Raw genomic sequence first — 27800 nt, 5'->3', positions numbered from 1 at the left:
GGAATACTAGCCTGCACAAAAAAAAAAACATTCTAGTATCACTTTCTTTACAAAAATATTTTCTGGATGAACTGAAAAAAGATTCCTCTTTTGCATCCAGATTATTTTGGATGCATCCCAATGGTTAAAGTCACGTCACCAGTTGTCTCCGTAATGTTATCACTATTGGTCTGGAACTAAGATGGTGTGACATGATGTATTTTATATATCATTAAAAATGCTGTATTTAAATTATCCATGATCCCTAGTATGCCATACATAGACGTACAGTATGAGGATTCGAGGCTCAAAGTTTTAGAGCAATCTGTGGAGGAGATTTTTTGTACCCTTTCATTTGGATCTTCCAAGGAAAGAAGAGTGAGTTTGTGGGGGAAAAGGAAACTTTACCTCCATGGAAACAGGTCAGCATATCTTTAACATAACTTAGTATGTATTTAGATTGAAAAAAACATGTGACTCTGTAAAGAGTTACCTTCAATACACGCTGTAAGCAGGATTTATCCATATTTCATCAGACAGTAGAACTGTCAGCAGGAAACTGTCAGAAAATCCAGAGCGTATCTCTGGAGGATGATTTTCCCCAGCATGGTTAATATGAACGAATTTAGTCTCTGAGCCATTAAAATGAACTCTCTGACCACATTTAAAAATGAAAAATATTTCATCATCTGATTGCAGTCTTCCTCTGAGGCATGCTGTATCTTTCTACACTAGCTTGACAAAGCGCTTGTGCTGCCTCTGTCTTATTTCCCTAGAAAGCTGTGACCCAGTCGGTCCTGGCTTCTGCTTACACTCAACCTTCAGGGTTCTACGTCCAGCAGCTGGGCCCACTGCCAAGATCTGCCTAACATGCTTCGAACTATCAGGAAGCAAACATGGAGGAATGTGCAAACAGGAAGTTGTTTCCTTAAAAACTTTCTCATGCGGCCTAAATAAGATCACATGACATCACAGTGATAACTGTGAGAGGTCAGCACAAATAAGACCAGTTTTCAACCAGAAAACATGGCTGTCCTGACTGTTCTATTGAAGATGTGCCTGTATTTTAACTACTAGATTCTTCCTTCACTATGTTCTAGTCGTCTAGACAATCAACATGCAACTGTGGCGTGCCCTGCATGTTTTAGATACATTAGAAACATAGAAATGAAATATGTTTTTTATTTCTTGCTTTTTTTAATCAATAAACAAAGAAAAACAAAATAATTTGACAATAAATTGGATCCATCAGCTTCCTTTAGTATTTCAGAAGTTAGCCAATATGGAACCCACAGGGGATTTGGTTACCAGTTGTACCGAAATGTAGCCTGATAAAAACCAGGCCCTTGTTCTCCTATGCTATGTGCTTCGTCCAGAGCATCTGGAGTCTTGAGAAACAATTGCTTCCTGGAGGTTTACCCAATCACTGACGTTTCCCTGTGACGTATGGAACTCACCAGTTCAATGCTATGAAGCTTACCAGAGATTGCTTTCCCCCACCGCAAAGAAAGAAGTGCAAGCCGAACAAGATGTTCATTGGCCTGCGTTCCTCTGTTCCTGTCATCCTGTCGAATTTTGCTACCTGCTACAGGTCTTTCCTATCACCTGCTGCCCATGTCATTATTCAGCTTGCCTCTGTGTGTTCGTAGCTCCCTGGATTCATTGGCCTTCACTGTCTCCTTCCATGACATAATCTGATTTCCACCGCTGTTATTCCCATTGTTTTGCCTGTTTCTGTCCTTCATTTCATACTTGGTCTTCAATAATATTCATTATTGAAGATTTTTGCACTTCAACTTCTAATATTATTCTAGTATGTGGAATATTACTGTTTATTAGAGCGAGGACTGTAGAACATTTCTATCACAATATCAGCGTTGGCAATTTGCATGACACCTGAGCTGTTGACTCTTTGCCACATAAAACGTTTTAGAAAGAAAATAATTTAAAGGGAGGTAAAGGAACTACAGCAAACACCACCTGGAAGTGTCTGTCTGTACCTGCTCAGTCTTGACCCAGTGAACATTTTTCAGTGACGTTTTTTGGGAAGAAACCCACTCACCAGTTATTTTTCGCTCATTTGCTGGGAGTCAGTATCACATTACAGAGACATGGACGCATGTGGGTAGGTGCTTTGATGGGGTGGGTCCGGTCTGTGTGGGTGTGGGCTTTTGGTTCGGTCCGGGTCCCCTGACACTCCTGGGCCCCTAAGAAACTCCCAAAAAGCGTTCTTGGGGTTAGCGTGTAGGCTCCCCCTCCTGACGTCATGTCTGGAGGCAGGCTGCGCGCGCCCCTGCTGACACCGTTCACCTCCAACTGAGGAACTTTGCTGGAGTTCTCAGCTTCTCTGACTGCAAACCGAGTCAGGCCGTGTTTAAAGAAGACAGGCGGCGCTTCTACAGCCCTGGGTTCTTCTGGCCGTACATGTCCTGCTTCATTTAAAACTTTTTTCTAATAAGCAGACACTTTCTCCCCCCACCAGCCCCTGGAGGAACGGTAACTTTGGGTGGAAATCGCTGCTTACCTGAACATACTGAGGAATACCCAAGTTTTCCCAGCTCGCCTAAAGTGAAAGGAGTTGGAACCGGACTCAGACTAACTTCTTCTCCTCTCCCCGGACAGTTGTGGACATGGTTTGGGTTATATGGGGCCTCCTCTTCTCCGTCGGCTTGTTCCTCTCCCCTGTCTGCGAGTCGGTGGAGCGGCAGCAGAGTCGCAGCGGTTTCAGGAGGCTGTACGTGCTGCAGCCCGGGCCGGGGCCGGGGTCGGGCCCCGGTTCGGCTCCTGGGGAAGGCGGGGTGCGCCTCAGCTCCATCTCTACACGCCACGGCCCGTCCGGACAGCCCATGGTTTATAATGTGGATCTCACGGGAAGCTTTGGCAGCCAGGTTCGGAACCGCAGGATGGGGAATCCAGCGGCTCCAGCCCCACAGCTACAGGACCAGAACCAGCAGAACCAGCTGATGAAGCTGTCCGGGTAAGAGGAACTAAACGGAAAGTCCAGGACTTATTTCCAGCTTTTTACCTTAACCCACACAGTTAGGAACAGCATCTAAAACTCCAGGGCAACAGCTGTGCAGACTCATGGATCGGTACCGATGAAGTTTGTTCCCGTTAATTCTGATCAGAGCAGGAGCTTCAAAAACCCACAATACTGTTAACTCTGCATTTCTCTGATTACACCCACTATCATGCTACATAATATAAATAAAAAGTTGCCTTTTCAGCGCCCCGCAGGAGACCATCTCTAATGATCACACCTACCGCACGACCGTCACTGTGTGAATGAACGGCAGGTCAAATACCAATAAATCATATTTCTGTTCAAGCACTTAAATCTTCCATCTTCATCTTCTTTGGCCTTTAATTGTATCAACAGATGATTAACCCCTTGATGCCCGAATTGTACTAAACAAAAAAGGCCATGTTTTTCCTGTCAAACAGATGTTGCATTACCTTGACATTATGTAAACATTACATTCACCATTAGTGTAAATTTTAGCTATGATGCTTATTAGCTCCACCAGGAATGAAACAGACTGTTTATTCTTAGTATGTTCACTTTGTTGATGCTGGTATACAAAAAAAAAAAGACTTTGAACTTGAATCAAAATATGTTTCTGAACAGTTTTTAAAATACTGCAAAATCTTTGCTGTACTCTCCAAATAACACCAAGCCTTTCTTTTTGCGATATTAAATCATTAATCCATTATCTAACGCACTTGTGCCTTTAAGGGAAGCTTTTATTCCCTGAATATAATAATATAATATAATATATATATATATATATATATATATATACACACAATTATATCTACATTTTTTACAGTACCATTTAATATTAGTGTTGCTCATTTTAATTCCTCAAATGCCTAGTGTGTCTAAAAAGCATCACACCCAAATTTAAAAATATCTTTTAGCATTTTGTTTACATGTTTTAATTAATGATGAAATGAGGATAAATTTTGCCATCCATACACATTCTGTAGGATTCAAAACTTCTGGCTCAATCAAGGAGGGTGCAGTTTTTTTTTCTTTAAAAGGTTTTTTTATAATATTTAATTCCTGACTTGAATGTCACAGTGCTAGTATGTGTTATTCTCTTTTAACAGTCTGTAGGTCAGACCTTAAAGAAAAACATTAAATCAGTATCTTCTGGTAAAATCCCAATCGGCGTGTCTGTAGTCTGCATGGAGCTCTGCTGTGGTTCAGCCTGTGTGACTTTGCTTGGGCTTTCTGTACCTGGCAGGACAAATATTTGACTTTTTTTAACATTTGCTCTGACAAGATTATGTGTATTTTTTTTATTTATTTTTTTTAGTATTTTTACATTCAATGTAAATGTCATAATTTATGGTAGTTGAGTGGTGAGGCAGATGCAATAGACCCAGGTTATGGAGAGCAAATGGAGATTTAATGATGAAAAATGCAGAAATCCAGGCAGCACAGAGTGAGCACAGCTAGTAGCTAATCTCTGGTAGCAACTGGTAATCAACTGACAGAAGGCAAGACAACTAGACAATAAGACAAGCTGACAAGGACCCAACAAGGAACACAGGTGGGTTTACACAGGGAGACAATCAGGGGAAACAAGGAACAGGTGTACTCAATCAAGGGGTGGCCGGGACAACACAGAGACTCCACAGAACACAGAAACCTAAATAAACACACAGAAAAACTCAAATCCTCACAGTAAATCAGATTCTGCTGTGAGCAAGCTGTTCTCCAAAACTATTTTGTGATGTTTAAATACAAAACCAGCTTCCGTCAGGGTGGGAACTTTATTACTGTGTGGGCTGGATGGTCTCAGTATGATTTTATGATCCAGTTGAGAAAAAGATTCAAACATGCATTTAATTACGTTGTTTAAACTGGAAAGTGGAGATTATAACATCTGCACTGCTAAAATAACATGGTAATGACCATCCACTGATGTTTTTGGTGGGCCTGCTACAATGAGCAATAAATCTATGAATCTGTTTCTGTTTCTACCAAACATCGGATGACAAAACTCTTCAGTCCGGTCTCAACTGCCCCTTTTTTCAGGGAGAGTTTTGTCTATAGAGATTTATTTGTTGTTTTCTGTTTTGTTTACTTATTTTGGATATTTAAAATGTCTTCCAGTTTCAGCGTTAGATGTTCATTAGAATTTAAAGTCGATTCATCTTTGAGAATGTGCCCCTGCAGTATGCCATTATAATTATATCACTTGAAAGTCTTCTCAAAACAGCAGTATTTTCGCTTATCGCAGTAACTTCTGGGACAATTCCAACAAAATTTGTCATTCTGACAGGCCAAGTAATTAGTAGTTTTTAAATACTCACTTTACACATTATTTAATCTTTTTGCTTCTGGTAGAGTAACACAAGGATAACCTGCTGATATCCAACTGTTGATAACTTTGTCTATCTGCTCAGGCAGCCAGTCTACCTCAGCTGCTGGACAGACGTACCTCTCCTGGCTTGCAGAGCGTGTGTTTTTTTGTTGTAATTTTTGTGGCCATACAGATTTCAAATCATCCACATTGCAAGAGAGGAAAAAAATGTGAGATGCTTGATCTTTCAGACGGCTAACTTCACAGCAACGTGTGGGGGAAGGGCAGTCGTCCAGACTTTCTCTGACATCTCATATTTAGTGACACATATGTGGTTTAATGGAATCATAGGAGCTCTGTGGTAGTACATTTTTGTGGTTTGGAACTGTAACTTTTGACACTCTACCCACCTGTAACCAAGGCCAGCCCAGTTACAATCTGAAAAGTGATTTTTATGTAGCGTTTGGTTTGTCACGTCGGTCATGATCTGTATTTTCAGTCTTGCCAATCCACAGCTACACTAGACAAATGGAAATGAGAGCTGATGAGATGCTAACATAAAGTATCTGAGGCCGTGTCCAGATGCTGGTGGTGCGCCTGCGCCGCAGCTGCTGGGTTCGGTCGTCAGGCTGCGGCTGCGGTTCAGGCTGTGGTGCTGCGGGTATGTACCGCTCTGCTAATTTAAACTAGTGCTGCCACTTTGGTTTCTATATATTTATACACACGAAGCCCTTTTTCAGAAAGATCGGTTCTGTTATGTTTTCTTCAAAGTAGTCCAGAAAGGTGAAATGCTAAGCGCCACCTGGTTGCTGCCATTGGATTTATGAAAGAAGAATGGATCTGAAAATTTGAAGAGGAACATTTTTTGCTTACAGAATTCAAAGTTTCTGTTTCCAGAGTATAATGGAACCAGTCTTTGGACTGGAACACTGACGCTGGCACAATGGCTTCTTTGAACACCTTCGGTCTCTATGGCGACCATGCATATAGAGTCATTTTTCTGGTGGAAAACATACAATTATCCAAAAGTCTAAGAAAGCATTGCTCCTTCTCACCTTCGTATTTCAGTCTTTAGAATTAGTTTTCATGTGTAGCTTGATGTTTTTTTTTATTTGTAATAAAATTGATGTTGAGCCAAAAATGAAGGAACCTTTGAAACATAACTCTCCATTCTTTTGAATTTCATCATTTAATCAAGAAAACACAGTTTTTGCATTTTGCTGCCAGTACTTAACATTGTTGACCTGAAAAAAGTAATTCGTTATACTTACCAACAGGGGTGGTTAACACATCAATAACAATCCCTATTACAATAAATACACGATCAATGTCAATAGATATGTCTGATACAATGTTCAATAGTTTTACTGAACTCCAATCCAGAACCACACAGCATTCTGGGAGATGTAGCCAGAGGAAATGCTTTAGCTGCTCAACCTCTCATGGCCAGCCAAGCTAGGTGGGTGGCATCAGCTAACTCACTCCTCTTTGGTAACCTGGCAACAACCTTTTGAGTAGCTTGGTTCATGTCTTGCCATTGTTCCTCATGGCTTAAAAACAACAATGGCATGGAGTAAATGAATATAACAGCTTGGGGGTAATACAGGTAATGTCCCCAGTTTGGCAATATTCCAAAACAAAAGTAACCTGATGATTATTGATATTGACTCATATAAAACGATATCGTGGTACATTTTTCAGCCATATTGCCCATCACGTTTAGATAGACTGACGTCTCATTAAATACACAAATGTCAAAGCAAGCACATGGCACAGTGCATGTTTTCACAACATGCAGCACAAAATAGACTAAGGATTACTTCAGCTCAATTTAAACTAGTCTCGGCTTCAAATAGAAAAAAAGTTGACAGTTCAGGCCCAGAACTGAAGATGGTTGAAGTTTCTGTTGGTCAGCTTAGACTTGAGCTGCAGCTTTAGAGGAAGATTCAGTACAACTATAAAAGTTCTTTCAAGTAATAGTAATGTGATTAAAAACAAACCTCTCTACACAGATGTCTTTATTATTCCCTTCATACAAATCAATCTGACCCGAAGTTTGGTCTGAGGAAGCTGAAGCAAAAGGATTGTGACATATAATGCAGTAGCATGATCACAATGACTTATTCAAGGAAAGTAAGTTTCATTTTGATTGCTTCAGTCTGTATCCTTAAATTTACTTGTCTACTTGTATATCAGTTGGTTAAATTATGCTTAAGCTGAAGCATAATCTTTCCTTATCGGGGACACCCATCACTAAAAAACAATAATTTGGTCCAACATCTTTCAGTGTCCCTCAGTCAGTCAGACCTGATGACAGAATCTAGCAGCTCAAGACTGTTAGATTCTTATCTGCAGCCAAGCATACCTAACCTGCAACAGGGTTGTAATAAAAATCACATACCAAGCTTATGACTGTCCATTCAGATGTGACACAAGCAACAGAAATAATTGGAAAAAGGAAAAGAAACAGCCTTTCAACAAGGAAACAGCAGGCAACATGAACCCTGGATCTGCAGCGCCACATTAACAGGAAGCAGACTGTTGAACAGGTACAACATGAACACACCCCTCCAGATCTCTGCAGCACCGTGGAAGCTGGTAATGACCCCGACAAGAGTCATTTGCTGGCGATGGGGGCGACAGAAACTCCCAGCTGTACCTTACTCACTTATCACACACTAAAACATTCTACCAGACTGCAGACTGGGCAGCTGGGACCAGACTGCTGGACCACACACAGCCTGCTGCTGCTTTTTCCCTCCATCTTACTCTCACTGAAGACTTCACATGAAAAAATGCAACTGGTACCACCTGCTAAAGCGATTTAGTTTACAGGCACACTGGGCACAACCGTAATACTTGCTTAATATTTTGAACTATGCATTTCGAATGGAATGCAGAATGTACTGAGCTACATTCACACCTGGGCGTCTGGTAGACTTGGTTCGATTAGGACCAAAATTGCAACTTTTGTTACATCTTCGGCTGGTGCAGCTTTCTTCCACACTGTTCTATATCAAACGATCCAAGCTAATTGAAAAACCTCACCCAGGGGGGCGCTGGACCAAAAACTAATTAAGTGACATGAAAACCCCTGAAGAAGACACTGAACGCAACTTCCTCCTTCACAAAATGTAAACAGAAATGAAATGCCAGAGGTTACTTTTTGGTCTGCGTTAGAGTCCGATTATACATTCACATCTCCACAAACAAACCTGACTTTCTAACCAAACAAACTAGAGTTCAATTAAACAGGGCTGGTGTGTCTCGTTGCCTTTCTTTCGCAGATTTTCTTGCCACAACTCTTAATTTTCTCCAGCCAATCTTCTCAGCTTCTATTTAAACCATGTCAGAATCTAGGACGGTGGGTACAGCTAATTTGATCTTCATATGATTAGATTACAGTCAGGATTCTGGTGTGTCTGTGTTGTTGTGTGTGAGACATCCTTCCAGAGAGGATCTTTGGTGGAGAGCTCTAGGCCACCTGTGTTCTCATCAGCTTCTCCTGGTCCAGCTTACCTGTTGATCCTGTAGTGGAAGCAACATGCATAAGTCATTGGGCTTGATTTTACATAAAATTAACTTTATATCCTTGCATTTAGACCCATTTAATACACATGAAATAATCTAATATTCCAGTGTACATGGCAAGACAGATAATTTAAAAGCTATCATTTGACCATGGATATGAACAATGATGTTTATTTAAAAAAAGACCAAATAAAAAGGAAATTTGGTAAGATAAATCAATGAGAGTACCTTTTCTAACTGGGTTGTCTTTTTTGGAGTCACTTTCTTACTGCGTATTGACATTTCATCAGACAATAAAAACATGCTTAAAATGTGTGCTGTGTTTTCATTGACAGGTTTATTGCTGACAACTTGTCAGATCATACAACAAGTAAAAATGAGGACATTTTTGTTTGTTTTTATTTTTGTTCTCTTGAAACTAGAACAATCAACAGTTGTGTGCGGGAGAACCGTACGCAGTTACTGCAGCCTGCTACTTCCCCACCTCATCCGTACGGTCACACACTGCTGTGGGATGCCATTCAGTTCTTTAAGAAGCATTTGCTGCAAGTCAGTTACTGTGTTTTTGTTGGTCACTCTGGCCAGGCTGATTCCACAAGTGTTCAGTGGAGCTTGAGGTCGGGTCCATCTGCTCTACTCCCAAAATCTGAAGGTAGTCTCTAGTGAATCCTCCTCTAAACATATTCTGATCAGGTGTGACTGCTGTGGTCTTTGAGAATGAATCCTTTCACAACAGGGTGAGAACTGAGAGTTCTTGCTGGTAAAGGTTTCACTAATGGTTCTAAAAAGTTCTGAATCATGATGGGGCTTAGTTCTCAACATGATGACAGTTTTTTGTTTTATGTTAAAATAGTCTTAGTTAAACGACAGCATGGTTTTATGTATTTTATGTTTTTTTTTTTTTTTATTTGGTGCTTATTTTAATATACTTTAAAAATCAGTCCCATCTTACATCCACTAACATTGTGTCTTTAATTACCTACTGAATGGAAAGTTACATCAGAGTTCCTGCTTACTGAATCCGGTAACAATCTTTCTCTGACTTAAAGTCCTAAAATTCTTTCACGACTTGCCTTGTGACCTGAGGACCATCCAGTGAGACGTGAATATGCAATACATTAACAACATACTGTAGAAACCGATCCTGTCATGTGTAAGTCAGGTCAGTACTTGTGAAGTGAAATTACATCTTTGTGAAGCTCAAAGATTACACAAGCACAGTGAGGTGAAGTTTCTTGGTGGACTTAAAACACAATGCTGCTGTTGACAAAGTGCTGAACAAATGACCATAATTCTGCATGAACGAGCCGATGTTCCTCTGTGCTGGTGTTGCTGTGTGTTTGCAGCAGTGTGACTTTCTCTGCTTGTTTTGGTGTGCAGGGTGAATGTCTGTGGAGGGCAGTGCTGTCACGGCTGGAGTAAAACTCAGGGATCGCAGCGGTGCACCAAACGTAAGTCTACACTAAATCACCTATTAGTATGTAAATGCTGTTTTTAATGTACATAGCATGATTTACAACATCTCTAAATAAATTTTAACACTGATGGTCATTAAGTCAGTGGAGGTGTCTTTGACAAATGGAAAAAAAAAAAAAAAAATCAAAGATCCTGATCATTATGGAAACGAGCAAAGCTTCCACCTTTTGCTGTTTTGTATAATAGTTTGGGGTTGAGATAAACTAAAACATTTTTAACAGAGTTAAAACTACGTTCTCTGTTTTGCACGTGATGTTGCAGGTCTTTAAAACAAAATTAGGGGAAACACTTTTTAACACCTTTGTAAAACCATCTAATGTTCTGCTGAACCAAAGCTATCTGCTTTGTGAAACAGAATAATAATAAATGTTGACCTCTGGCAACTGATCTGTTAAATTGTTTTTCGTTCACACCTTAACTGCATACTCAGGATTAATAAACATGGTTTATTAACCCCACAATGTGGTCTATTAAAAAAGTTAAATTCAGAATAGTAAAAATGGAAAAAAGTAAAAAGTAAAATGGATTTCACGTGGCCCTACAAAGACCTCTGAAGGAGCTGCAAAAATCCATAGCTTAGGTTGGAGAATGTGGACTTTATGTAAGAGTAACAAGAAGAAGGATGTTATTGAAATGAAGCCATGAGAGGTTCTTTTTACCAGAAACCATTTAAAAGATCCAGCTGGAAGAATGTGCTCTGGTCAGTCAAGAACAGCTTTGTTGGCTTACATGCAAAAGCCTGACTGGTGGAAAACAAACACCTCATATCCTCCTGATCGCACCTTTCCCATCCTAAAACACTGTGGCAGTAACTAGTTTTACTGCAGCTTCTCTGCTGGAGGTGCTGCAGTTGAGTTCTCTAAGCTCCTTTTTGGTTGATGTATATTCAGCGGCTCCCATCTACTGCTAGTTTAGCACTACAGCACCCTTCTTAGTTGAATTTTTATGTGTAAATCATATAAATTGTTCTATCATAACTGACAGCTGGAGCTCCTTTCCTGGCACAATGCACTGACTAAAGAGGCGGTGTTCGTCTATGTGAACTGCCGGGGTTTCACAGGCCAGGACCATCTGCTGTTGGTCAGGTGGAATTAAATTCTCACATGTAAGTGCCAGACTTTGTAATAAGCCAAAAACATGTTGGAAAGTAAGAATCTTTGCTGCTTTTTTCTGTCGTCTCAGTCTTGCTCCCAGCCGCCTCACACGCTGTTAATAAAAAATGAAGTAAGTATGTAATAATATTGAATGTGACTCTACAAAATAACTTAGTTCACTTCATTATTTACTGCTCAATCACACATAAATGACATATACAGTCATATTACATAAATTTGAAAATTATTGAAAAGTTCATATATTTCAGTAACTTAGTTCCCTAAGTGAAACATGTTAGATTAATTCCACACAGATTGATCTGTTCTGACTCTCAGCTTACAGCTAATGAAAACATGACATTCAGGACTAGAATATTACATCAGACTAATAAAAAATATTGTTAATGCAGAAATGGGGGCTTCATAAAAAACATTTATTACTGACAAGCCTCATTGGAGGCATATTGTAATTGTCAGAGATGCTTTTGTTCTTGCAGAAACTCTAGACAGTAAAGGGAGGCATAAAAGCCAGTGATAACTTTTATGCTGAAAAAAGTATAAAAGCTACCATCATCCGTGATCGTTGTATGACCATCCACATGTGGACGGTCAGTTGTGTTGTACCCTCACGTGACCCCTTCGAAACAGAATCGCCCCCTATTCCTTGCTGTCCGGCATGTTTAATCCTACTCTGCTGCAGATGCAGGAGATTTACTGACCTTTCTAAATTCCTCATAAACATCAGACTGTTGGTCTACATCAAGGCTCGCCAAGTTTCCAGTGCTTCTTGGCTTTTCAGCTACTGCTGCTTAGTTCAGCCTCCATAAGAACTTCTGACTTTGGGCTTTTGCTGTTTGTCTGCCTCAAAGGGAAAATCCCTTCAAGCAACAGTTTTGCTTACATTTTCCATAAATGCCATGGACGTACCTGCCGTGTTGCTGAGGTGTTAAACTGCCACCCGGGGCTAGCTGTTTTTTATTCCCAGACAGCATTGTTCAGGAGAACTGCAGCAGGAGCTGGCATCAGGGTGTCTGCAGCATTGCTGTGTGGGATTATGTGCCAACCGAGGAATATGAAAAGGTCTCAATTTGACTCATTTTAATGCAAATGAGGACTTAAAAAAAGAAATAAGTTTTGGGATGTTGCGTGGTGCAGTGGTCAGGGTGGGCGTATACAGAGGTTGCAGACCTCAGTCCTGAGTTTCACTCTGACCTGGGTTCCTTTACCACATGCCTATCCCTCCATTTTCTCTGCCACCACAGCATCTCTCCAAGATTCAGGTTAGGACTTTGGCTAGGCCACTCCAAAGACTTATTTTCAGAGGTGGACTTGCTGGTGTGTTCTGCATCGTTGTGCTGCTGCAGAAGCCAAGTTACTTTCCGCTTGAGATCACCAGCAGATGGCCGGACGTTCTCCTCCAGGATGTTTTGGTTGACAGCACAGTTCATGGTTCCCTTTATCACATGAAGTCTTCCAAGGTCCCAATGCACCAAAACGGCCCCAGACCATCACACTGCCAACACCATGTTTTACTGTTGGGATGTTTTTATGGCAAATGTAAAGGGACACACAGCTTCCAAAGAGTCCAACCATCGTCTCATCAATCCACAGAATGTTTTCTAAAATTCTTGAGAATCATCAAAATCTGTTCTGGAAAAACTGAGACCATTTTGCTCAGCAGAGGCTTTCATCTGGGAACTCTGCCATACAGGCCATTTTTGCCCAGTCTCTCTGTCTTGGAGTGAAAGTAAGACCTCTGACCTTAACTTAGCCAAGTGAGGCCTGCAGTCCGTTGGGTGTTGTTGTGGGGTCTTTAGTGACCTCTTAGATGAGTCATGGCTGCACTCTTGGGGTAAGTTTGGTGGACCAGCTTCTCCACTGTTCCATGTTTTCATCATGTATGGATAACGGCTCTCACTGTGCTTCAGTCCTACAGCTTTAGAAATAGCTTCATAAACCTTTCCAGGTTGGTAGATGTCTGTTACTTTCTCACTTTTTCTGAATTCCTTTACATTTTGGCATAATATCTAGATTTTGAGGATCTTATTTCACCAGCCTGGGTCTGGCTAGAGACAGTGAACTCGATGTGATAAACCACAGTTATGTTTTAACAGCGGGAATAATCCCTTTTTAACACAGCCATGCATTTTTTTTTCTCTCTTAATAATTAACTCCTTCATTTAAAAACTACATTTTTGTGTTTACTTGTTTAATTTGTGACTAATATTTAAATTGGTTTCATGTACTGAAACATTTACGTTTGACAAAAATACAGAAAATCAGGAGGGGTCAAACTCTTTTTCACACCACTGTATTTTGAAAACTCCTCTTATGACAACTGAAATAATTTAGTCAACATTTTATTTATATTCCAGTCTTTGTGATATTAACCTTACACAGACTGATAGTGGTAATGTAATTGGGAGACTGTGCAGCTCTAAGACAGATAACCACCATGTGAAGACCACACCACGCTGTGAGTCTGTTCACATCTGCAACAGAAGTTGTTGTTCTTTTAAATTCCTTCAGTTATTTAATCCTATTTGCACATGAAAGCACAGAGATTGTCTTTTGTGCAAAGTGATGCTGCATGACTATGCATGTGGGAAACAAAAATGCATCAGTCAGCGATTTGCAGTTATAGAATTGTTTTATTGGGTTTTCCTGCAGATCTTTTCGACTGCACAGCCATTACCTTTGTGTGTATCTGCAGTGATTGATGTTTGTCGCCATCACACGCATCTTTTATAATCAACTTATTGTGTTACGATTTTATTTTACGTGTCTAAATCTAATTTTGACTACCTCTGTGGAACTTATCTGAAGAAAGCTGCTGATGTTTGGTTTATACTAGGGTCACATACTGAGGTAAGAAGCACCTAATGTGATAAGCAAAGCATATACCCACCCCATAGCGAACATTACTGCGGTTAACTTCATTATCGCTCGCAGTCGTGATGTTCTAGGATTTGGTTTCATTTTTATTTCATCACCTACATCTTCCCTCCACCTACACTTGGTTTTTCTTCAAGTGGAAGAAAGTGGAAGTCCAGGTAGCTCAATTTTTTTTTCCAAATGCGACAAAAAGAAAATAAAATCGCTGATAAAGCCATGTGCTTTAGATCCACGTGGCTCATCAGGTTCAGAAGCTTATCTGGAAACATTCCCATGACTCCTCCATACTGGTGGGAGTCAAGCAGCGTCAAATAGTTGAATTGCATGAGAGAATAGCACTTTGTCAAATTGGCCTAATTTAGTCATGTCATTGACAAAAAATTTTGTATGTGGTGGAACTGAAACAGTTGTTTTAAAGCTAAATAATGTATGAATTCCAGCCATACGTTAGTTGGCTGGAACGTCTTGTTGACGTTGAGGAAAATTAAAAAGTATTCTTTCTTTCAGAGGTGTTTGAGTCAGACTATCTAGGATAATTTGGGTTTTAGTTTCTTTTTTTATTATTATTCAACAGAACTGTTACTCCCAATCCTTCAACACAAATGTATTGAAAACCATCAATCTAAACCAGACCAGAAAGTACACTCACTGACAAAAACAGTTTTCAACCAGTTTAGGCTCCCAGCAGGAACAGCACCAAACAGACTTTGGTGGGACTCATCTCATGCTTTGCATGGACTCAAGGTTTGCTGAGGAACCACAACCTTCTCTTTCTTCTGTTTTGTAATTATATTTCAAATAAACTACTTTTTTAAAAAAGGTTTATTGACTCTAGTGGCCTTTATTTGATAGTGAATTGACAGGAAAGAGGGTAATGAGAGAAGGGGGAAGACATGCGGCAAAGGTCACCAGGTCGGGAATCAAACCTGTGACAGCTGCATCGAGGACTAAGGGACCTTATGTGGGTTGTGCTTAACCCCTGCACCACCACAGCATACCCAACTACTTTTTATTGTCTGTGGTGTTTTCTGTGTGTGATCTTACGATAGTACTCTATTAGCTGAATTCTGGTTTCCATTGTCTCATAAGCACTTAGTTATTATCTGACATCATCAGATACAGTCTTTAACAAAATAAGAGCTTTATTTATTTATTGAGTTTTTTTTTTATAAGGTCACTCCTGTCTGGTGGGAAGATAAGCATTTCCTCCATCCGGAGCTTTAATGAGGCACAGAAATTCTCAACAGGCGCTCTTATTTTTGGGTCTATCTGAGCTCCTGGGGGCCGGTAGTGACTCAGATAATATGGAATTCAATACCTCATACATTGATGTCATATCTTTCCCCCTTCTACCTACTTTTGAATTCAGCAAACATCTGTCCTCACCACACGCAAGGTGAAACAGGCTGTTGTATTTGCTCCAAAGTCTGAGCAATTTTCCCTCCTGTTCTTAAGAACATCAAGCTGTTGTACCAGGGCAATGACATTTAGAACAACCATCAAAAGTGGCTTGATGCGTTTCCTGTCTCAAGCTAATTACCAGTCCATACTGCTTCCCCATCACTACCAAGCTGAGCCTTTATGTCGCTGACCTGAGAGACTGGGCCCAGCAGCCTGAGGGTGGGTGGGGGAAAATATTTACATTAGCCAGAGAAGAAAGGCTTCAACCAAGGTGGAACAATTTACAGCACTGTTATTTCAAAATATTAATGTAAAATCAGAGGGTGGATTGGGGGCTGTGGGGGATCCACAGCAGTGAGGTCATTTTTAATTTTTGAGGTAATCCTGTTGTGAAAGATGGGTGTAACCCAACTGTCCTGAAAACACAGACAGACATTCTTGTTGAGCTGCAGCTGCTTCTAAAATGAACTTTAAATGTTAAACCTTTCAGTGTTTGTCTATCTTTGCATAGTTTTAACCTTGTTAAAACGGTACAAGAATATATATATATTCCATTTAAGATAAAAGAAAAAAATATTAAATATTAAAATCCTTCAAGCACAAATTACAAGATAGTGCCACCTAACAGCTGCCAGTCCTGTCAGGGATTCTTCACATCACCAGTCTGAGAATTTTGCACATTTCAAAACACTTTTTGCTATCCAGCTGTGTGACAGCTGCACTCAAACATGCTGTGGTGCAGCATGTTTGAATTTTGATCCTAATGTTCCTTGTAACTACAGGCCAATTTCCAAATTACCTTTTTTGTCCAGGATTTTAGAAAAGGCTGTTTTTAATCAACTGCAGACTTTTTTAAATGCTCATAGTGTTGGCGAAGATTTTCAGTCTGGTTTTAAATTCCACTGTAGCACAGAGCCAGGACTGCTAAGAGTTCTTAATGATCTCCTCTTAACTATTCCTATAGGCCCAAGCGCTGCCTTTGATATGGTCAATCACAGAATTCTTTTATCAAGCCTGGAGAACACTGTCAGTCTCAAGTTTAGTTTTAGTGTGGTTTAGATCTTATCCGGTCTTTTGTTTTGTGTCTATGGGAGAACATTCCTCTTCTTCAGAAGCCATTTGTTGTGGAGTACCTCAAGGACCCATCCTTGGTCTCAATTTATTTTCTCTATACATTGTCACTGGGTTCTACTTTTGGAAAGCATAATATTTATTTCCTTTGCTTTGTGAAAAACACATCTGCTGAGCTCATCATCCAAGCTACCACACTCCAAAGAGAGGTTGTAAACAGCATTAATGGACAGCATGGAGAAGCCTTGTTGTGATGATGTGACGGGAGAGTGTTGGAGAGGGTAGAGATTCTTAAAGTGTCAGATGATGCAAACAGGGTTTCCTCCAGTATATTATAAGCGGGACACCAGGCTTTACATTCCCTCCCACCAGGCTAAGAGCTGTTTATTTCAGATTGGGTTTTTTATACACCAGTAACAGTAACAGTAAAGATGATTAAGCTAGGTTCATAGTCGATGCATTGAAATGTGCTCAAAGGGGTGCACACCCGTTGTACCATTCCTGCACCTGCCAGTTAGCCTCACATACTCTTATTTCCACATTTGGATGCCTGTTTGTGAACAATAATGGATTATTGTCTTAACAGACAAACATTTGTTTGGACTCAGTTGCACAAATAAAGATTTAGGGTCTATGATAAATATTTTATTTTAGCAATACTGTTCTTTACTTACTATTTTTAAACATCTTTTTTTGTTGCAATTACTGTAGGCTACTGCAGGTTGCAAAGTGGTGCAGTTGGTAGCACTGTTGCCTTGCAGCAAGAAGGTTCTGGGGTTCGATTCCCGGCCAGGGGTCTTTCTGCATGGAGGTTGCATGTTCTCCCTGTGCATGGTGGGTTCTCTCCGGGTACTCTGGCTTCCTCCCACAGTCTACAAACATGAGTGTCAGGTTAATTGGTTTCTCCAAATTGTCCCTAGGTGTGAGTGTGTGTGTGCATGGTTGTTTATCTGTCTGTCTCCAGACCTCCTCAGAGTACTCTGGTTTATCACTGCTGTATTCTTACACACACTTAGACACACTGCTGCTCCTCAGTGGGAAATTGCCTCATACAGGCTACAAACCCAGGGTGGAGTTTCATTGCTTAATTACACTGGAACTTCCCACCCTGCTTGTAGCCCATATTACAGTTCATATTCATTTTTGAAAAAAAAAAAAAAAAAGTAAAGCTATCACTTTGCACACAGATACTGTATGCCAAAAATCCAGAGCGTCTGAATGGTTGGACTGCTTCCTGTGGTGGGTGACTGTGGGGAAAACTGGAACACATTTATCAGCTTTGATCAGACTGAGGCTTCAGAAAAGGAGGAGCCAAACTGCAGAGGGAGTAACTTTGTTAATTCGCCAGATGTCTCTCAGCAGCTATTTAGTTTTCCCTTCATTAATCATTTTCACAAATCTCAATGCCACCAATTAGGCTAACAAGCCCAGTGTGGGGTGACACACCCCTGTGGGAGAGAGAGGAGGGCCAAGCTCTTTCTGAGTCATTCCTCCTGCTGACTTCAAGCACACAGTCATACCTTTTTGAGGTTGCTGACTTGAAAGGGTGTTTTCCAGTTTTCATGAAAATCATTTCATTGAATGCTTTGTGTGGTGAGGAGGTTTCCTGAATCCCTCCCGGGTTAGTGCAGGGGTGATGGCTTTAGTTAGGAAATGACTGAATTTTAGACATTTGCAATGAATAGTAAGAGGTTTGTGCAGGCGGCTATCTTTTATCTCCTTTTCTTTGTGTAGTTGAACCAGTGTGTGAACGTCTGCCATGTCGTCTGGTGAGATTGGCTTTGTAGTTGAAAAATGGATACCCCTATAATCTGCCTGGGGAGAGTAGAGCTGCTAGTAATTACAGACTCTATGCTAGTCTCCCATGACACACACACACAGATGCACACATAAGCCCAAAATTTCATAACAGGTACTGCATAGCTACAATCAGTTAGTAGTAGTGGTTATGATTTCCTGTAGCGGGTTTGAAGTTGTGGGATCTATACTTTTCATTAATCAGTAGATGAGGACAATTTCAGAGATGTGCATAATCCAGTTCGTATTAAATAAGAATATTATCAAAAAGTTGTGTTATTTCACTTTCTGAGATCCTTTCAGACACAAACCCAGCAGGCACTGATCAGCATCAGAAATTATGAGTTTATGATGAATGCGGCCATCCCAAATGTAGGAAACATCATGGGAACAGGACAAAGCGTCCAAATACAGAGGGCTCATCTAAGAGCTGGAGAAAGCCGGGTGACCCCCAGACAGGAGAAGTGGTTCAAACAGACACCTGGAAAAAACCAATCAGAGATCTCAGAACAGCACAGATTTAAGGACAAGCGGAACAGAGAGTATAAAAATCACTTAAGGCCGTAAGTATCCAGATATATCATAAATCTGCAGGGCCTGAATGCATGACACTTGCAATATAGCAATTCATCATATTGTGCAGTTCTAAAAATGACTAATGTATATTTTCCAATGTATGAGTAGAGTATAAAAAAGTCAGAAAACAGCGCATATCACATTGATTAAACAGTGAGAACACAGTGAAAGTACATGATGGATAGGAAGGAGAGCTCCCAGAATCTCACTATTATTACAAATTATGACAGCTACAGCAAGTCAAATGGACAACATGATTTAGGAACAGTGTATTAATAAATAGATTTGGTTTGTTTGTATGTACCTTCATTTTCAGAAGGTTTGATGAAGACATTTATTTTGTTTCATGTAAAATCAAACTGGTTTTATCAGTGGGAACTAAAGCTGTCTGTTTGTATGGATTGTATAAAATCATTGTGAAAGTGTTTTGTATCTTGTAATTTTCGGTGGATAATCTCCTACCATCCTGACTCAATCTCGTTCGTTCTTTTTCTCTCTGCTTCTGCTCTGTTTCCTTCCATATTGCAGCCAACTGCTTCCCTCCGTGCCAGAACGGAGGAATGTGCCTCAGGCCCCAGCTCTGCGTCTGCAAACCGGGCTCCAAGGGGAAGGCCTGTGAGCAGACCCCGGTGCCGGCTCACTCCAGCCCAGTGGTGCCTGGGAGCGAACCCACCAACGGCCACACTAACGGTCACACCAATGGAAACAATGTGGTGCCACAGAGGCCCATACCTCAGCAAGTGCCACCTAACAGCTACACCTCCACTAATAACTTGGCCCAGATGAAGTTAACTGTCAAGGCGGGCCCCCAGTTTGTCAGGCCCCAATACATCCAGCATCATATCCAGCAGCAGTAAGTATTGCTCTTTTATTTAAGCTTTATTATGTCATGTGTTCCCTGTAGTATTTTACCAACTTCAACACTTTCACTTACTGACTCATGGAGAAATTCACTGTAGTCTTCCACTGTTAAACTTACTGCTGAAGTAAGTGCTCACAGTTACGTTCAGTTAATTCACACTTGCAGTATGTAACTTTCACAAAAGAAATTAAAACTGTCACCATGGTGTGACAGTATGATATGAGACAGACAATCTCATTCAATGACAAATCCAGCTCCTCCTGAGGTCAGTCAACTAAAGGAAAAAGTAATGCATAGGGGGTGAAGATGATTGTGCAAGTTGTTTCCATTAACAATTTTTTTGTCCTTATTTTGAAGTTACGCATTAGAAAATTTAAAATAACTTCCTCAGTTTATGACTTGAGGTGGTTTTTGGATTTTCCTCAAAGAAAGTTGATGTGCTAAAGGGAAGAACTTTGCTGAATACGGTCTGACGTACTTAACTTTCCCATCCACTGGCAGGTCTGTGCCTTATGAGAGACATGAAACTTAGAGAAATGTCTAAGTTGAACCATCCAGTTCGGTGGTGAGAGCCTTCAATCTGCGTAGACTGGTTGTTCTGCTTCAGACCAGTAATGGAAGCACTCCTAATTTCCATTTTCTATTTTTTTTTTTTTATTTTGCAAAATTTCAAAACTTTGTTTGAAATTTGTATGATAATTGACGGATTTTTGACAGAATAATAACTACAAGAGTGGAAGGATTTACTGGATGTTAATAAGACCTGCTGTAGTATATGATTTGGAGATAGTGGCACAAAAAGGGCAGCAAAGCTGAAGATGTTCAGGTTTAATCGGAAGGGATTAAACCTTCGGACAGTCAGTATGGCAGAGGGGACAGGATGAGATGACAGCAGAAGATCTGCTGCTGTGACCCCTAAAAGACGCAGCTGACGGAAGAAGATTAAATATTGTCAGGGAACTTATGAGCTGGTATGTAGAAAATAATTTACAGCTCAAAGCCTTTCTGTCACAGACGTCACCTCCTGCTGACATCAGGCTTCATCTCTGGATTTCAACATGGTGTCCAGTAGGATGGTGAATACTGCAAATGCAAGCTAGCTGTTGCAAATAGAAGCACAGAGAGTATTTAGTTCAGTTTTTTTTATAACCTGTGCTGTCTTACTAAGGTTGGCCTGCCAACTCATTTCATCATCCATCAGGGCTAAAACAGGCTCCCCGCTCCTTCACACATGGAGCTGAAGTGCTATTAGCTCCTGCTGCGGTTAGCTGTTGGTTTGTTTTGACTGTAAGTAATGCAGATGACTGGAGAGTGTGCACGGTGAAAATGCTCCAACATCTTGTCAGGTCCAGTTTGTGGACGTAATGGGTGCAAAAGCAATTCCCCACTTTTCTGCTCTGAGCCGGTTTGTTAATGGAAACATTGTCAGGGACCCGGCGCGGTGTCTCATTAATGCTGGCACACATCACATGATGATGTGAAGCATGTGGATGAATGTGATTTCTGTGTTCTGAGATTTCTGGGTTTCGTACAAGGCACAAGTAATCGCTACCAGATCTGGTTGAAAGCTGCTCCTTGTTTGCAGAGAAGATTTATTTCACACAGAGAGGACATGTTCCCTGTGTTTTTTATTGTAAAAAACTCCAGACAATAACTGGTAGAAAACCTTTTCTTGGGATAATGTTTCAGCCAGGTAGTAAATTCTTGGCCAGCGTAAAGTGTCCTGTGTTACAGTTACTAACCTTTTAAAATCCGTCTTTTGCAAGAAAAGTTGTACAATAAGTGAGTGAACAGCTGTTTAACAAGGTCTGGGACAAGTTTAGATACTATCGTAGCTGTAGAGTACTGAAGTGTTTTTAGGGTTCAGTTAGGGTGCTCTCACACCTGGTAGTCCGGAAGACTTGGTTCGATTGGGGATCAAAATCGCAACATTTGTTTCTTGTGGTGGTGCTGCGCCAAAAACCACTGAAGAAAACAACACGAAGACCTCTGGAGAAGACACTGAGCCCAACCTTCTTCAGAAAATATAAACATAAACAGATTTTAGTGGTTGTTTTGTCTTTGGCAAAGGACAACAAGCCTTTCCTCCCGCTAGCGCTAGACACATATGTTTGTTTTGGTTGTATTTACCCAGAATGCCCTGTAGTTGGCTTCCTGCTTTTGGAGTGGTCTCCAGTCCGTTTGGCATTCACACATTCTCTCAAACTGCATCAGAGTTCACTTCAACCGAACTGACCCCTAGTATTGTAGGCGAGCCAGAGTTTGTCAACTTTGATTGCACATTCACACCTCAGCAAACAACTGAACATTCTTAGGCAAAGGAGCTAAAGTTTGAACAGGGCTGGTGTGAATGCACACTTAGTTTAACAATTGCTTTGGTACATTACTAGCAAAACACAAAATAAAAATCTTTATAACAAAAATCCCCAAATAAATAATGAAAAACAACTGAAGCACCCTGAGGTATCACAGGTAGAGCTCAGTGCCCAGTAGTTCTACTCCTAGCTGGATTTTTCTGTGAAGGCACAAAAACTCACAATTTGTCTCACATGCAGGCCTCAAAGCAGGAAGGATGCAGAGGTATAAGACAAAAATAAAGATATTTAAGAAAGTAAACCAAATCTTGAAACAAAGACATGAACAGAAACCAGGACCATGGAGACAGCAGAAGGAAGTAATAATGAAATAGACCAGCTGAGTGAGAGACATAGACTGAAGGCATCTAATAGGATGAAAGGCAGAATGGAAGCCAAACACAGACTTGAAATCAGAAATGACAATAAACACAAAACAGAGTCCAACTTAATGTGAGCACACAAACACAGAGAGACAAAAGAAGAGAGCAGGAGTAACAACAACTTCTCACTTCCTGTTCCTTATACAGTAAAAGGATCCAGAATTAAACATCACCTAAAGACTTGGAAATGTTGAGTAGCAAAAGAGGACAACACAATATCATAAACAGAACTACATAATACTGATTATGACACAGTAATGGTGTTACAAGACAAATGAAGGTACATAAATACTAAATCCTGGTAAAGATCTGAACCCACATTCACAAAGATTCTCAGAGTCCTCTTGAAGATTTCCTGTCTTTACCTAAAAATTCCTGCCAAGAAGTCCTGGCTTCAGAGGGATTCAGTCAGCTGCTGAAATCGACTCAGTTCCTGTCCACACCTAGCAATGTTGACCTCGTTGCTACATATGGTTGACCTCATTGCTAGGTGTGGTTGACCTCATTGCTAGGTGTGGTTGACCTTGTTGCTAGGTGTGGTTGACCTCGTTGCTAGGTGTGGTTGACCTCTTGCTAGGTGTGACACTGACTTCTAGGGACTGTGATTGGTTCACCTTATTCTTCTACTTCTGTTTAATGGTGTTTGGCAAACAACGTAATAAACCACTACTGTCACCAACTTTTAAAGAAGTGTGGACCAAATCCCAATACTCCAGGCCCTAAAATAACCTCATGTCATTGTTCATACAAATCACATAGCTTTAAAAATAGAATATGGCCTGGTAACTTTTACGTCTTGGGTCTTTTTGAAATAATCAGTAGAGTTAACAGACTGCTGCAGAAAAAGAAATGTAAAGAACAGTCGCTCTTATTTCTTCAAGTAGAGCTTTTTTTATTTTGGCTTTATCTGTTTAATATACAATGGTAAGATACATTTGAAGTTAGATTTAAATAATTTCATAACCTGGTAAAGAACAAATGCTTTTTATTTTGTACTGGTGTCCTGAAATTGAACAAAGGTGTACTTTCTTTCTACGATAACTACCTATTACATTTATGTCTCATTCATTGAGAGTTTCCTCTCTGTGGTCCAAGAGTAAGTTGAACCTGTACATTACTAACATTTGCAGTCATTTTTCAAACAATATTTTGTTTCTAACTCACTGGTCAAGGGAATAAAAAATGTTTGGCCAGAAGTTAGGAAAAAGAAGAAAGGCTGTGAACTAAAGGGTGAAGACAAAATGTCCAAGTGTTTTGTGTCAGCAAGCATCAACAATTACACTGAGCTATTGGTGGGACTCTAATCCAACTCCCATTTGCTTTTGAGTGCTTATGAGGGTGAATGTGGTGAAGAATGCTTCTCAAAGATCTCCGTCCAGTCCATAAATCATGGGTGACAGGCTAATGCTTTTATAATGGCTGTCAGTTTGGTTCAGCTGCACAAATCAAATCCTGCAGCTCAGAGTATGGGCGCTCATTCATTCATTGAAGGTGAGAACAACCTGCTTCTATCTCCCACCAGAATAAAACATTGACTTGTTGCTTGATATGGCCTGCAGCTTTAGGACAATTATTTGTACAGAAGTCTGAAGCTGCAGAGTTGGCCTTTCGTGAAAGCTGCTCAGTAGTGCTGCAAAGATCAGTTCAATTTTAAAACAGAACATCTGATGTATTTGTAAAGTTTTTTTGTCCTTTTAAGAAATCTGGATTATAAAAACTTGACAAGTGTATGTATGTTTACTACGATGACTTCTTCCTCCTCTTCTACCTCTTGGAAAACTGGAAAACTGGTCAGTATATCCAGTTTTGGTGCTTCTTGTGATTTCATGTCTTTGATGGGATTCAAAAATAAAATTAAGCCATAAATGAGCTGTATTGTTTAGAAACTGTATAAAATATTCAGGCTGAAATAATTTGCTGGCAAAGACTATAAACTGGATAACTCCTTCTTACTGGAGTTCTTGATCTCTAACACTAACAAGTTCGCCTATAAAGATACCATTTACACTTATCAACATGGCCGTCAATGCTTCATGTGGTTATAAAATGATACAAATTTGATTTATCCTTAACAAGTGATCTCGCAAAACCAAATGGCTCCTCTAGGCAGTGCTTTACTTCACATCTCCAGTCCATCTGATAAAACACTCGGAATCTAACAAAACTTCACTTGACATACCTTTATTCTTGTTTTCTAAATTTCATCTACCCACTAAATAATTTTGGAATTTAAAAAAAAGTTTTTTAAAGTAGTATGTTTCCATTCATATGGTCAAGATTGTAACTGTGGACAGTCATAGATATAATATTTAAGCTATGACAGCACATGTGAAACAGTGATGGTGAGGTGAAATTTTGACATAGCATTTTCCACCAACCCCCATTATTAAAAATCCAATATGGATGTCACATACAGACTGTAGTGATGGCCACACCATTAAAAGCCTGTCAGTTTCTATCTATTTATGAACCTGTTCTTTTAACACAAACCCAAAAATCTAGAGAACTATGTTAGCCAACAGGTAAGTGAATTTTATGATAACAACAGACACGTAAGTGAATTTCCGAGAGGTTAGAGTCTTTGTCAAACGGTGTTTTTGACTAAATTCCCAGAGGGTTAGAGTCCCAGTTAAACGACATTTAACTGAAGTCCTAAAAGAGGCGCGGGTTTTAATGTTTTTATCTTTTTTAATCTTTTTTTTTTTCAAAATCTCTTTCTCACTGTTTATTCAATGTCACATGCTGTTTTTATTTTAATTATGTAAAGCACTTTGAAATGCCTTGGTGCTGAAATGTGCTATACAAATAAAATTTGATTGATTGATTGATTGAACAGAGTGGCTTATAATGTTACCTTGGTCACAGGACGCAGCAATTAGAATGACACACTGATTTGGAGAGTTGGCCCTTCCTGTTCTGACTTGACTGTCCATGGTTGCATAAATTGAGGTCCATAAAGACAAGAATGAGCCAGTTTAGTGAAAGAACTTGACTGGCCTTCACAGTCTTCACCTCAATCTGATAGAAAACCTTTAAGAACGATTAAATCTGAGAATTCAGGCCTTCTGGTTCAACATCAGTATGTGACCTCACAGATGTGTTACAGACAGAATGGTAAAAAAGCAAAAACAAACAAAAAACACACTTCCCAGAAGAGCCGAAGCTGTTATAACCACAAAGGGATTGCTGTCATTACATTACACCCTATGGATTAGAAATGGGTGGTCATTTAATTTTTATGTCTGAAGGTCAATTAATGAGTGTTTTAGGGAATAATGTGCAGCTTTTTCTTAGTTGAAATCCAAACCTGCTCCATGTGGGAGAAAAAAAATCCTCCTTGGATTATCCTTAGTGTCTTGCATCAACACACTTATACCAGGACTGCTGAATTAATCTCTCTTAAACTCTCCATCAAGGGTTTTTGGTCATATTAGGAAGCTGGATCATGTTAAAGACCTTGAAAAATTGAAGAACTCAACCAGGCTTTCAGTGAAACAATGTTACTCACTTCCTCTGTCAGTAGCTTTGAAGTGTTGAGATCATGTTGTGAAGGGAATGGTTGGCTTGTAAACTGAGGTAATAAAAGCAACCATCTGTGCTGTGTGTCTGAATATAGAATCTTCCACCGTCATACCATAGGATCCTAGTCATTGCATGCCCATAATGCTCTTGTTCTTGCATTAGATCACCCACAGTAGCCATGTTTCCATCAATGTTTTTTGAAGTATTGCATTATCGTTGATGGAAACTGCTAAATTTGAAGTAACTTCCTCAGCTCCACAAAAATGTTTTTCCGCTTGCTTTAGTTGGTTAATGCACTAAAGGGGAGATGGAGATACATTTGCTGAATAACATAATATTTACCTCACATGACCATGACCAGCTGTTTCCATCAGTCATGTGTAAAATTTTTTATCAGCTTGAAACATCACCAGTACTAGTTGACATGGCAGAACAATGACAACTTGCCCAATAGCAACACATTTCTGAGAACCTCTCTCCATTTCTGAGATGTGTGAACCAGGCACATCTCAGATGTGGTAATAAACAGGAAGCAACCTCTACTTCCTGTATATTGCCGCCATGTTTAGTGTCAACATCTGATGAAATTACACTTTCCATAGCCTGGTTGATTAGTTAAATGCTTAATTTGCATATTCTTTTCCACAACATTTTTAAAGTTTGTTCAAAATTCACACGACAGTGAGATGGAAACATAGCTAGAGTGATGTGTGTTCAACTTGATTAATACTCCTTGTCTACTATATCAACTCCTTTACCAGAAGTTGTATCCTTAGAAAACTCAACATGTACATTAATGGACACCATCACACTTTACACATGGGTTAAGACGAATGAAAGTCCCTTTAAACACACCGACACTATGTAGCCATTTGAATGCTATTAAAATACAGTCCATAATATTGTCATATGCATTAAGACAACTCATAGATGGATTGTATTATATCTGCGACAGTTAAGAGCAGTGCAAAGTACAAATCAGTCAGATGTCTACAAAAACCCCAATTTATATAGACCAGGATTTCATATATGAATGCAATTAAAGTCTGAAACACCCAAGTGAGGTGAAAACTTTTTACATGCTTGGAAGCTGTCACTTTCTGTGGAATTGGACTGTCATAATAATACCATATAAAATGTGTTTAAGGAATTAAACCTTCCTGTGTTGTTAGGTCAAATATTCAGATATAAAATATAAAAAGTTCTCTGATATAAACATATGGTCTCATAACCTTTGTGAGGTGAGTGGATTTAGGGAAGAGTTTTGAGATTAGAGTTGTCAGAGAATCTCTGTATGTTTTCCACAATAATGTACTTCCTCTTTTGTTTGATGAAGGGATGATGCACACGGCCAGTCACTGTTCACATCCTCATCCACTGGCAGCGGCGCAGGTTCCCCCGAACATGGGCTATCACTCTTTCCCACCATTCATGCTGAGACTGATCTCTGTAACTAAGTTGAGATAAGCTGCTTATCTCCATTAATGTCATGAGTGCATGATCACAATTCAGAGCACATGCTCCGTTTGGCTGAGCAAAGCCCT

General features: G+C 40.0%; 1 protein-coding gene across 3 annotated transcripts in view; it reads left to right on the top strand.

Moving 5' to 3' along the window:
* The first annotated feature begins 2232 nt into the window (after nt 1-2232).
* The window catches only part of ltbp1 (latent transforming growth factor beta binding protein 1), a 73044-nt gene continuing 47476 nt past the window's right edge, over nt 2233-27800 (top strand). For all 3 annotated transcript variants that reach the window (XM_088013523.1, XM_088013522.1, XM_014967137.2), the window contains exons 1-3: nt 2233-2956; nt 10206-10276; nt 19664-19988. In XM_088013523.1, coding sequence (XP_087869649.1) covers nt 2610-2956; nt 10206-10276; nt 19664-19988 — 743 coding nt within the window. In that variant the 5' untranslated portion in view covers nt 2233-2609. The remainder of the gene's footprint in view (nt 2957-10205; nt 10277-19663; nt 19989-27800) is intronic.

The sequence above is a fragment of the Poecilia mexicana genome, unplaced genomic scaffold, assembly GCF_051168715.1.
Source record: "Poecilia mexicana isolate PSO_F unplaced genomic scaffold, ASM5116871v1 scaffold_15, whole genome shotgun sequence".
Classification (NCBI taxonomy): Eukaryota; Metazoa; Chordata; class Actinopteri; order Cyprinodontiformes; family Poeciliidae; genus Poecilia; species Poecilia mexicana.
This window is presented reverse-complemented; position numbering and strand designations above follow the sequence as displayed.